A 12,812-nucleotide genomic window follows, 5' to 3' on the forward strand; every position below is an offset into this window, starting at 1 on the left:
AGTATACAGAACTTACTAAAGTTGAATAATCAGTCATATATTTTTAAACAAAAGGAAAGACAATGGCAAACTTGCACTCATACATTTGTATAACTATTTTGGTTTCTTGCTAGACAGTGGACCTACTAAACAGCACAGTGTTGGCAAGGGATTGCATAATCACAGACATTAGTCTGAATTTTAATTCAGTATACCAATCATAGTATGCAATTAAGCTGCAATGCATACCTTCTTGAGTGACCAAACAAAATTCACATAAATGTAGTTATAGATATGTCATTCTCATTGAAAGCAAGTCTAAAAAGTGGTAGATCTGTTCTATGTGCGCTATTTCTATCCGTCCCGTTTTTAAGTTTCAATTTTGTGTATTTAACTTTTGGTTTTGTACACCAGCGTTAAACAACTGAAAATACAATATTTTTGGTTATGGAAAATATATTTCACAGCGGTTTAGATTATACAATGATTCTCTACACTATACTTGCTTGTTTTGCCACATAAACTGAAATTAGGTGAACTATTAGAATTTTAGCAACCAGGAAATGGCGAGTGATATCTGAATAGTGCATATTCTAAATACGTTAAAACATGACGTCGCCAAGCCCCGTTTCATACCCATTGCGCTTGCGCGCGTCCAAGGCTACCAGGAAGCAAAAACCCGAAGCAGTTTGACTGTCTACAATATGTAGACAGAAAGCTGTAGAAAATGTACGATTTCTATTAGCTAAGTACAAACTGTTGCTTTTGGTTGAATTTTAGCACCAGGATTTCGTAGCCTACTCTTCATAGCGAAACTTTAGTTTTTGTGGAAATTTTCGAGTGAGTGACACAGTGGCAGTGCTCGACTGTGCTGTATGCGTTGTTTACATTCTTGAGACAGCACCAAGAAATCAAGCAGCTGGATGAAGCTAGCTAGCTAGTTAACTAACTAACTAACTAACTAACTAAGTAATGTATCTAGTTAATTGCTATTGTGGTGACAGTTTATGTGAACAATCAAAATACAGCTTGATAAATTTATGACTTGTATGTATGACTAGGCTAGCTAACTATCCATTTTAGTTTGTGATAGGCGTTTGATGACTTGCCCATGCACCTGCATTAGCTAGTGTAGCCCTGCCTGCATTTAACAGATTGTCCTAAAGTACAGTAAGCCTATTGCCATTACATTTGGCTATATGCAAACATGCCATGCACACATTAGTCTTCATATACAACTTGTCCTATAACAGGGTGTTTTAATGCAAATGTAGCATGACCTCTATTCAACATTTAAAATAGCCACAATGTGACCTTTTGTTCATTTGTTTGTTTTGGTAAACACTACACATTACTTTAGCAACCATTTCAGCTAATGTAATAATAACTGCAGTTGAACTGTGTAACTGTACTCTGGAAGAAAACCCTCTGTGTTTGGCCCTGTCTGGCTCTCACATGCTTCTAATCAGCTTGACAAACAGGAAGATTCCGCGAAGAGGTGATAACCGTGGCTACTTTAAGGACAACACTAGCTACTGTATATAGCCTAGGTCATGTCCTGTGGCTTTTAGAGAGGGGCAGAATAGCTCGACCTGTTTGGGATGTTGTGTTTGTAGAGGGAGACTGGAAGGAGTTAAATGTGGCTACTATCTAGGCCTAAATGTATTGCTGTCGTCAACTGTATGGAGAGTGATGTGAAACTAGCAGGGTTAGAGAAGGGTGGGTTAGGCTGTGAACAGTTTCTCTCAGCACTGTGGTGTGTGCTGCGGACACACCACAGTGTGACACTGCTGTTGTCTTTGTTTTCTCTGCTCTTACTGGGTTTTTTTTTCTTATTATTTTCCCACCTCTGCGTGCTCTGCCTACATGTCGGCTCTTGGCCTGCACTCATATACCAGCTCACAGTGGTTTTGTTGTATTTCAGTGAGCCGTGAGCCCACACCATGGTGTGCTGCCGTGTGTGCTCCAGACTGTGTCCCAGGCTGTGCTCCCGCTCCTCAGCGTACACTCTGGCCCTGGGCTTGGGCTTCGTCACCCTGGGCACCTCCCGCATCCTGCTGCTCAAGTTCTCTGCCAACACACGTTAGTACTACATTATCATTCATGGACTTCAGTTTGAATCAATGGTTTTATGTAACTGTTTTTTCTCTTTGACCTATAGAGAACAAGTATGACTTCCTCCCTGCGTCTGTCAACCTGCTGGCAGAGGGGCTCAAGCTGCTCTTCTGTCTTGGCATGTCTCTCAGAGTCATGGTCAGAGGTAAGAGACGGCCACTGAGGGAGAGGACGCCATCTTGTCCAATGTCATAATTCAGAATGTTTAGAGTTGTTGTTGTCGAGCAAGAAAGTACCTGAGAGAAGGGAGATTAAAGTGTATATATTCCAGAGGGTCGTTCATGCCGAGAGCTGGGCTGCTCCTCGGGCTCTGCCTTCCTGAGTTTCATGAAGTGGTCGGTCCCCGCCTTCCTTTACTTTCTGGATAACCTCATCATCTTCTACGTCATGACCTACCTACAGCCTGTGAGTTTAATAATAACACACTGCAGTGTTTTAAATGCTAATGTTAAAGCCTCAGTTGTCTCTGATTCCTTTCCCCCACAGGCCATGGCAGTGTTGTTTTCCAATTTTGTCATCCTGACCACAGCTATCCTGTTCAGAGTTGTGCTGAAGTAAGTCACAGTTTTGTTCTGGACATAGTGTTCTGTGCTGGATCTATATGTTTGTTTACATAGCTGATAGGGAAAACTTTTACCTCGAGTGCCACTAACTACTGATCTAGGATCAGCTTACCCTGACACACCCCTAACCAATGCAGCTGTTTTTATCTCTATCAAATCATTTCTGGGTAACAATTAAGTACCTTACTGTGATTGTTTTCTATTAAAATGGTCAAAAAGAAACAAATAGCTTTTTAGCAAGGAGCAATTTAACTAGGACTGTCTGGGAATGGTGAGGGGAAACTTAGTTGTTATTGGCAGAGAGGTTTGGTACTCTTTCTTATTGGTCTATTAACTAATTTACCACCTGATGATGTCACTAGACAGTTCAAAACTACATCCCACCACAACTGGCTGAAATTTCAGGCGCTTTTCAAACAGATCTTAGTGGCGCTCCCGAGTGGTGCAGCGGTCTAAGGCACTGCATCTCAGCGCTAAAGGTGTCACTACAGACCCTGGTTCAATTCCAGGCTGTATCCCAACTGGCCGTGATTGGGAGTCCCATAGGGCGGCGCACAATTGGCCCAGCGTCGTCCGGGTTAAGGTTTGGACGGGGTAGGCCGTCATTGTAAATAAGAATTTGTTCTTAACTGACTTGACTAGTTAAATAAAAAAATGACACTTTAAAGGGCATTATTGTCATTTTCACAATTTCACAGTATTACTCCCAACAGGAAAATCATGTTTTTGACTGCATTGGTCCTTTTTAAAGCTGGAATCTGTACTTTGTGAATCTTGCACTACCGTTTGCGATATTACAACAACAAAAGTTATTTCAAACAACATTTTTAAGTTTTTTTTTTTACCACAATACTGGATGCACCTCTCTTCCGTTTCATTAACAAAAACAATAACAGCTTTAACCATTATTGAGGAAAAATCGTAAACTGATTTCAGATCAGCATTTAGGGTCAGCCTATGTCGAAGGGCTCATCTCTGACCTCTGCTCCCCTAGGAGACGCCTGTCCTGGGTGCAGTGGGCCTCCCTGGTCATCCTCTTCCTGTCCATTGTCTCCTTGACGACGGGGTCGGGAGGCAGCCAACGGGCCATAGCGATGCCGGGCCTCCACCCCAGCCCCCTCTCCCCACCCACCAACAGCTGCCTGCTCTACACACAGCTAGAGGAGCAACGAAGGAACGACAGGTTGTCAGAGCGATGGATGGGAGGGAAGGAGGAAGGGAGGCAGTCAGTGTTGAATTCAGCACTCCTCTGTACAGTGTCTGTATTAGGACATCTTCACCCATCCTACATGACACCACAAGTCTCCTTTCCCTGTCAATAAGTCAGTCTAAGTAAGTGTTCCTGCTGTCTCCCTCCCTCCCTCCCCTCCCTCCCTCCCTCCCTCCCCTCCCTCCCTCCCTCCCTCCCTCCCTCCCAGTAACTCCAGCACATGGAGCTCAGTGCTGCCGGGACAGGCTGAGGCGTGGCGGGGGAGGCTGATGGGGACCCTGCGCTCTCTGGGCATGGGTCACATCCTCCTGGTGCTCCAGTGTTTTATCTCCTCCATGGCCAACATCTACAACGAGAAGATCCTCAAGGAGGGAGACCAGCTCCAAGAGAGCATCTTTATCCAGAACAGCAAACTGTAAGAACTCATGTGAATGTTGGCACACACATGCATGAATGCAGACATATGACACACACGCACATATTCACACAGCTTTCAAACATCCCAATAACCACCAAACTACACACAAACACCCACACCCCATCTGTCTAAAAACCTGTGTATGTGGTTGCAGGTACATGTTTGGCATGCTGTTCAACGGTCTGACTCTGGGTCTAGGGGGCGAGGCGAGGGGTCTAACCGTCCGCTGTGGCCTCCTCTACGGTCACAACGTCTACTCACTGGGACTGGTGCTGGTCACTGGTAGGACACATGTACACACTGGCGCTACTGTTGGTGAATTAACCCCATACAATGTAAAGGACTGGTTCATTCATTAGCATGAATGGGTACAGTATATACTGTGTATATGGTATATGCATTATTATTGATACACTATTCATTACTAATATATTGATCCATTATTCCTGACAGCTAGGGTCTGTCGGTGGCATTCATCCTAAGGCTAATTATTAGGAATGCATTATTATTGATACATCATTATCAATATAAACATTATTATTAATACATTACGAAATGTATCAGTAGCTTCCCTGGGCCTGTCAGTGGCGTTCATCCTGAGGTTGATTTATTATGAATGCATTATTATTGATCCATCATTATCAGTATGTACATTATTAATATATCAAATGTTTTATCCCAAGCTGCCCTGGGCCTGTCGGTGGCGTTCATCCTGAAGTTCAGAGACAACATGTTCCACGTGCTGACAGGCCAGATCACTACAGTCCTGGTCACGGCCCTGTCCCTCTTCCTCTTTGACTTCCACCCCTCGCTGGACTTCTTCCTGCAGGCGCCCGTGGTGCTGCTCGCCATCTTTGTCTACAACGCCAGCCGGCCCAAAGATCCTGAGTACGTCCTGCAGCGCGAGAAGCTGCGCGTCATTAACGGAGAGGTGCTGCAGAGGTCGCGAGGGGTGAGGACATGCTTGAATGTATAAAGTGCAGTCGGAAAATATTCAGACCCCTTGACTTTTTCCACATTTTGTTACATTACAGCCTTATTCAAAATTGATTGATTAAATCGTTTTCCCCCCTCATCAATCTACACACACTACCCCATAATGACAAAGCAAAAACAGGTTTTTAGACATATTTGCAATTGTATTCAAAAAAAAAAACACTGATACGACATTTACATAAGTATTCAGACCATTTAATCAGTACTTTGTTGAAGCACCTTTGGCAGAAATTACAGCCTTAAGTCTTCTTGGGTATGACACTACAGGCTTGGCACAGCTGTATTTGGAGAGTTTCTCCCATTCTTCTGTGCAGATCCTCTCAATCTCTGTCAGGTTGGATGGGTAGCATCTCTGCACAGCTATTTTCAGCTCTCCAGAAATATTTAATCGGGTTCAAGTCCGGGCTCTGGCTGGGCCACTCAAGGACATTCAGAGACTTGTCCCGAAGCCACTCCTGCGTTGTCTTGGCTGTGTGCTTAGGGTCGTTGTCCTGTTGGAAGGTGAACCTTCACCCCAGTCTGAGGTCCTGAGCACTCTGGATCACGTTTTCATCAAGGATCTCTCTGTACTTTGCTTCGTTCATCTTTCCCTCGATCCTGACTAGTCTCCCAGTCCCTGCCGCTGAAAAACATCCCCACAGCATGATGCTGCCACCCATGCTTCACCGTAGGGATGGTGCCAGGTTTTCTACAGACGTGACGCTTGGCATTCAGTTCAATCTTGGTTTCATCAGACCAGAGAATCTTGTTTCTCATGGTTTGAGAGTCCTTTAGGTGCCTTTTGGCAAACTCCAAGCGGGCTGTCATGTGTCTTTTACTGAGGATTCGCTTCCGTCTGGCCACTCTACCATAAAGGCCTGATTGGTGGAGTACTGCAGAGATGGTTGTCCTTCTGGATTGTTCTCCCATCTCCACAGAGGAACTCTGGAGCTCTGTCAGAGTGACCATCGGGTTCTTGGTCACCTCCCTGACCAAGGCCCTTCTCCCCCAATTGCTCAGTTTGGCCGGGCAGCCAGCTCTAGGAAGAGTGTTGGTGGTTCCAAACTTCTTCCATTTAAGAATGATGGAGGCCACTGTATTCTTGGGGACCTTCAATGATGCAGGCATTTTTTTGGTAGCCTTCCCCAGATCTGTGCCTCGACACAATCCTGTCTCGAAGCTCTACGGACAATTCCTTCGACCTCATGACTTGATTTTTGCTCTGACATGCACTGTCAACTGTAGGGCCTTATATTGAAAGGTGTGTGCCTTTCCAAATCATGTCCATTCAATTGAATTTGACATAGGTGGACTCCAAGTTGTAGAAACATCTCAAGGATGATCAATGGAAACGGGATGCACTTGAGCTCAATCTTGAGGGTCTAAATACTTATGTGAATAAGGAATTTCAAAAAAACTGTTTTTGCTTTGTCATTACGGGGTATTATGTGTAGATTCATGAGGAAAATGGTTTATTTAATCCATTTTAGAATAAGGCTGTAACCTATCAAAATGTGGAAAAAGTCAAGGGGTCTGAATACTTTCCTAATGCACTCATTCAAGTGTTTTTATTTTGACTGTTTTCTACATTGTAGAATAATAGTGAAGACATCAAAACTATGAAATAACACATATGGATCGTAGTAAACAAAAAAGTGTTAAATAAATCAAAATATAATTTATATTTGAGATTCTTCAAGTAGGCACCCTTTGCCTTTATGACATCTTTGCACACGCTTGGCATTCTCTCAACCAGCTTCACCTGGAATGCTTTTCCTACAGTCTTGAAGGAGTTCTCACATGCTGAGCACTTGTTGGCTGCTTTACCTTCACTCTGTGGTCCGACTCATCCCAAACCATCTCAATTTGGTTGAGGTCGGGGGATTGTGGAGGCCAGGTCATCTGATGCAGCACTCCATTACTCTCCTTCTTGGTAAAATAGCCCTTACACAACCTGGAGGTGTGTTGGGTCATTGTCCTTGAAAAATGATAGTCCCATTAAGCGCAAATCAGATGGGATGGCGTATCGCTCCAGAATGCTGTGGTAGCCATGCTGGTTAAGTGTGCCTTGAATTCTAAATAAATCACTGACAGTGTCACCAGCAAAGCACCCCCACACCATAACACCTCCTCCATGCTTTACGGTGGGAAATACACATGCGGAGATCATCCGTTCACCCACACCACGTCTCACAAAGACACGGCGGTTGGACAAATTTCCACCTGTCTAATTTTTATTGCTTGTGTTTCTTGGCCCAGGCAAGTCTCTTCTTATTATTGGTGTCCTTTTATTAGTGGTTTCCTTGCAGCAATTCAACCATGAAGGCGTTATTCACACACAATCTCCTCTGAACAGTTGATGTTGAGATGTGTCTGTGAAGCATTTATTTGGGCTGCAATTTCTGAGGCTGGTAACTCTATTGAACTTATCCTCTGCAGCAGAGGTAACTCTGGTTCTTCCTTTCCTGTGGCGGTCCTCATGAGAGCCAGTTTCAACATAGAGCTTGATGGTTTTTGCGACTGCACTTGAAGAAACTTTCAAAGTTCTTGAAATGTTCCATATTGACTGACCTTCATGTCTTAAAGTAATGATGGACTGTCGTTTCTCTTTGATTATTTGAGCTGTTCTTGCCATGATATGGACTTGGTCTTTTACCAAATAGGACTATCTTCTGTATACCACCCCTACCTTGTCACAACACAACTGGTTTGCTCAAACGCATTAAGATGGAAAGAAATTCCACAAATTAACTTTTAACAAGGCACACCTGTTAATTGAAATGCATTCCAGGTGACTACCTCATGAAGCTGGTTGAGAGAATGCCAAGAGTGTGCAAAGCTGTCATAAAGGGTGGCTATTTGAAGAATCTCAAATATAAAATATATTTTCATTTGTTTAACACTTTTTTGGTTACTACATAATTCTATATGTGTTATTTCATAGTTTTGATGTCTTCACTATTGTTCTACAATGTAGAAAATAGTAAAAATAAAGAAAAACCCTTGAATGAGTAGGTGTTCTAAAACTTTTGACAAGGTGTGTGTGTGTGTGTGTGTGTGTGTGTGTGTGTGTGTGTGTGTGTGTGTGTGTGTGTGTGTGTGTAAACCCAAACATAAACACAACCCACTCTCACACATATTCGGTGTGACACAGGCAAACACACATGCACACTGAGGGCAACCATGATTCTCATTTGTGTGTAATAATGATTTAGACTGTGGGGAAACCAATGGGATTCTGTGTAATGAACAGAGTTTAGATTCCCACCACAGCCTTAGCCCTGGTTAACTGCATTACAGTAGGTACATAGATGTCTTAAATTAGGTTGGTTAGAGTATGATGATCAGTAGGAGGTTGTCTGTCTATGGAGGCTCTGTGTGGAAGTTGCCTGTAGACATAAATCTAGGATCAGCAAACCTTCCTCAAATCCTTAGTGTGGAAATGGCTATTAGGTAAACACAGAAATGTGAAAAGACATTACATAGACTGTGTTGTGAGAATCCCTCATAAAGAGGGGAAGCACACCAGGGCAATGGACGGTTAGGGTACTTAAAAACAGTGTGTGGCCGTCCTATCGCCTCTCATCGCAGAACACCGCCTCTGGACGTTAATTTCCTGTCGATTCTACTAAGGATGGGCACGGTTAATCGAATATCAGGATATCTGAACATACGTTAGCATTCGATTACTTGAGTGAGTGTTCATTTACATTTTTTATTTATTGTAGCCCTATTTTGAGATTGAAAAGGCTTTGTTATAAATGAAATTAGATTATCCTTGTTACCTACAAGGATATAGCATGACATTTTAAATACTTCATAAAATAAACTTTTGAATGTTGTTTTTATAACTGTGCGTTGCCACTTTTCGCCACTTCAAATAGCAATTACTGGCGAGCCCCTAACAGTTTCCAGAAGACCTGACACAGATCAATGCAAAACACTCACCAGAACCTTTTTGTAAGACAATAAGTTCTATCGTCTCTTTTACTGTTGCTTTAACCCAAAACTACGGAGAAAAACAGCCTTCTGCTGTTTTACCTCTGCATTTGTGTCATTCTAATTGACCAAAAGAGTCATTATTCAGTGGGGGGAAAAAGTATTTGATCCCCTGCTGATTTTGTACGTTTGCCCACTTACAAAGAAATGATCAGTCTATAATTTTAATGGTAGGTTTATATGAACAGTGAGAGACAGAATAACAACAAAAAAATACAGAAAAACGCACGTCAAAAATTTTATAAAATGATTTGCATTTTAATGAGGGAAATAAGTATTTGACCCCTCTGCAAAACATGACTTAGTACTTGGTGGCAAAACCCTTGTTGGCAATCACAGAGGTCAGACGTTTCTTGTAGTTGGCCACCAGGTTTACACACATCTCAGGAGGGATTTTGTCCCACTCCTCTTTGCAGATCTTCTCCAAGTCATTAAGGTTTCAAGGCTGATGTTTGGCAACTTGAACCTTCAGCTCCCTCCACAGATTTTCTATGGGATTAAGGTCTGGAGACTAGCTAGGCCACTCCAGGACCTTAATGTGCTTCTTCTTGAGCTACTCCTTTGTTGCCTTGACCGTGTGTTTTGGGTCATTGTCATGCTGGAATACCCATCCACGACCCATTTTCAATGCCCTGGCTGAGGGAAGGAGGTTCTCACCCAAGATTTGACAGTACATGGCCCCGTCAAATGATGCGATGAAGTTGTCCTGTCCCCTTAGCAGAAAAACACCCTCAAAGCATAATGTTTCCACCTCCATGTTTGATGGTGTAGATGGTGTTCTTGGGGTCATAGGCAGCATTCCTCCTCCTCCAAACACGGCGAGTTGAGTTGATGCCAAAGAGCTCCATTTTGGTCTCAGCTGACCACAACACTTTCACCAGTTGTCCTCTGAATCATTCAGATGTCCATTGGCAAACTTCAGATGGGCATGTATATGTATTCTTGAGCAGGGGGACCTTGCGGGCGCTGCAGGATTTCAGTCCTTCACGGCGTAGTGTGTTACCAATTGTTTTCTTGGTGACTATGGTCCCAGCTTCCTTGAGATCATTGACAAGATCCTCCCGTGTAGTTCTGGGCTGATTCCTCACCGTTCTCATGATCATTGCAACTCCACGAGGTGAGATCTTGCATGGAGCCCCAGGCCGAGGGATATTGACAGTTCTTTTGTGTTTCTTCCATTTGCGAATAATCGCACCAAATGTTGTCACCTTCTCACCAAGCTGCTTGGCGATGGTCTTGTAGCCCATTCCAGCCTTGTGTAGGTCTACAATCTTGTACCTGACATCCTTGGAGAGCTCTTTGGTCGTGGCCATGGTGGAGAGTTTGGAATCTGATTGATTTATTGCTTCTGTGGACAGGTGTCTTTTATACAGGTAACAAGCTGCGGTTCGGAGCACTCCCTTTAAGAGTGTGCTCCTGATCTCAGCTAATTACCTGTATAAAAAGACACCTGGGAGCCAGAAATCCTTCTGATTGAGAGGGGGTCAAATACTTATTTCCCTCATTAAAATGCAAATCAATTTTTAACATGTGTTTTTCTGGATTTTTTGGTTGTTATTCTGTCTCTCACTGTTCAAATAAACCTACCATTAAAATTATAGACTGATCATTTCTTTGTCAGTGGGCAAACGTACAAAATCAGCAGGGGATCAAATTCTTTTTTCCCCCACTGTAATTATCCTGATATTCCCAAAAATATCCTGATATTATTTGAATAGTGAAATAATGTAAAATGCCCTTCCTTAGATTCTACATGGTTTTTAATCGCTGTTGTTCACCGACACCCAGCAGGTAAACGCTAACACACCACATCCACCCACTGCTTTCAGATGTTCGTCTTTCTGGTGTTATTCCTCTCTAATCTCCACCATGGTTCCTTTGTGTTTGTGTAGGATGGGGAGGAGCTGGAGAGGCTGACCAAGCCAAACACAGACAGTGAATCAGAGGAGGAGTCTGTCTAGCCTCCCATTATGACCTCACAATTGCTCAACCCTGTGATGTCATCAGAATGCCTGGCTCTGTGACATCACAATGGACAAACTGTCAGTCCTGAATTATGACTTTGCTATAACCTGGCCTGTGACATCTTCAGCCTTTGACATCAGAATGGACATGCTGTGTATTATGACATCAGAGCAGCTTGGCCTGTGGTTTTGTTGGCCTACTGTGATTGTCATAATTTATTGTACATCATAGATGCGGTAAAGAGGTCAATGGAACTTGACACAAACATGGAAATGCCATGGAAACGCATGGGGAAAAGATCCTGAGTCTCCTCATTGCCCCCCAGCAAAATTATCCTACATTTAGGCTATTGTTTATGTGTATTCCACACTACTGTATGTTGAGTATAATGCGTGTATGGATGTCAACCCCAATACATGTTCATGTCATTGTCACCAATCAACTGCAGTGCAGTTAAAAACGACTTTGACTACCATGACCGATTTTTATACGCTAGCTATGCTACCAGCTTATACGAATGGGAGTTAGCATTCACTTCTTTTAAACTTGAAAATGAACAACTTCTGAATGTTATTCTGCGAAAACAGGCAAATATATCAAAATCCAATTTTAGTAACCACATTGTGGGGCCTGTTCACAAATATTCACTTTGTTAGATAGACTTGTTGAATGTGCGCCAATCCGGCGTCCTTCTTCTATCCCCCAAGGTCTGCGTTCCATTGACCTCTTTACTATTCAGAAATGTGCTTGTTTGTGTATGAAGTATGCTATACAAATAATATTGTAATGGAAGAAATGCTAAATATACAATTTTGTATATGTTGTTGTATTTAAAATAATGCTATTGCTGTTATTGACACAGTGGCAAGGGTTACAGCTGTCAGATGTTGAGAAGTTCATATCTGCCAGTTATGATCTTATTTTGTCTCTGTTTTTCAAAACCAGTTTTTATTATACATTTGTTTGCATTATGTTGGTGGTTATTAAGAAATCTACTGAAGGCTGTTGGATGTTTGGGAGCTAAATTAGTTTTTCTAATGGCCAACTACTCAGTTTGTCTTACCGTTATTAAGTACTCACAAAGACCATACAGTACTAGCACACGGACCATGTGATTTGTTCTGGTCTCAGTCCATTTTACGTTCAGAAAACCCAATCTGGACGGTAAAACATGTAAGATTGTGTTTCACATTACACACTGAAAGATAATTGGCTTCTTTAGTGGTTTACATGTGTTCAACAGTGTTACTCCTCTCCGGTCCATGCTTTTTGTGCCATATAATTTACACTTCTATCATGTAATCAAAATAGATACTTGTGAAATAAAGTTTATGAATTCAGTAAAATTATGTTAAGCTGTAAGGCAATTTACACCTGGTTCTTTATATTACTATTCTTATGACACAGTGCATAATTACAATTTCTCACACAAACAGTCAACCAATTATTAAATGAACATTAAAAACTACTGCCAAAAATACCATATTTTGTCTAGCTTACTGACACCCAGCAGGTAAACGCAGATTCTGTTGATCTGTGTCATGTTCAAATTTAACCAACAGGGGGTGGTGTAGTATAATAAATGGTT

At 42.5% G+C, this 12,812-nt stretch overlaps 1 protein-coding gene across 5 annotated transcripts; it reads left to right on the forward strand.

Moving 5' to 3' along the window:
• The first annotated feature begins 603 nt into the window (after positions 1 to 603).
• On the forward strand, positions 604 to 12,707 carry slc35a5 (solute carrier family 35 member A5). Of its 5 annotated transcripts, none has more exons than XM_014164309.3 (10): positions 604 to 708; positions 1,904 to 2,061; positions 2,141 to 2,239; positions 2,366 to 2,499; positions 2,581 to 2,648; positions 3,652 to 3,840; positions 4,085 to 4,282; positions 4,440 to 4,567; positions 4,969 to 5,237; positions 11,152 to 12,707. In XM_014164309.3, the coding sequence occupies exons 2-10, from the start codon at positions 1,923 to 1,925 to the stop codon at positions 11,218 to 11,220; spliced, it is 1,293 nt and encodes a 430-aa protein (XP_014019784.1). In that variant the 5' UTR covers positions 604 to 708; positions 1,904 to 1,922; the 3' UTR covers positions 11,221 to 12,707.
• The last annotated feature ends 105 nt before the right edge of the window (positions 12,708 to 12,812 follow it).

This window comes from Salmo salar, chromosome 21 (assembly GCF_965601325.2).
Source record: "Salmo salar chromosome 21, fSalSal1, whole genome shotgun sequence".
Taxonomy (NCBI): Eukaryota; Metazoa; Chordata; class Actinopteri; order Salmoniformes; family Salmonidae; genus Salmo; species Salmo salar.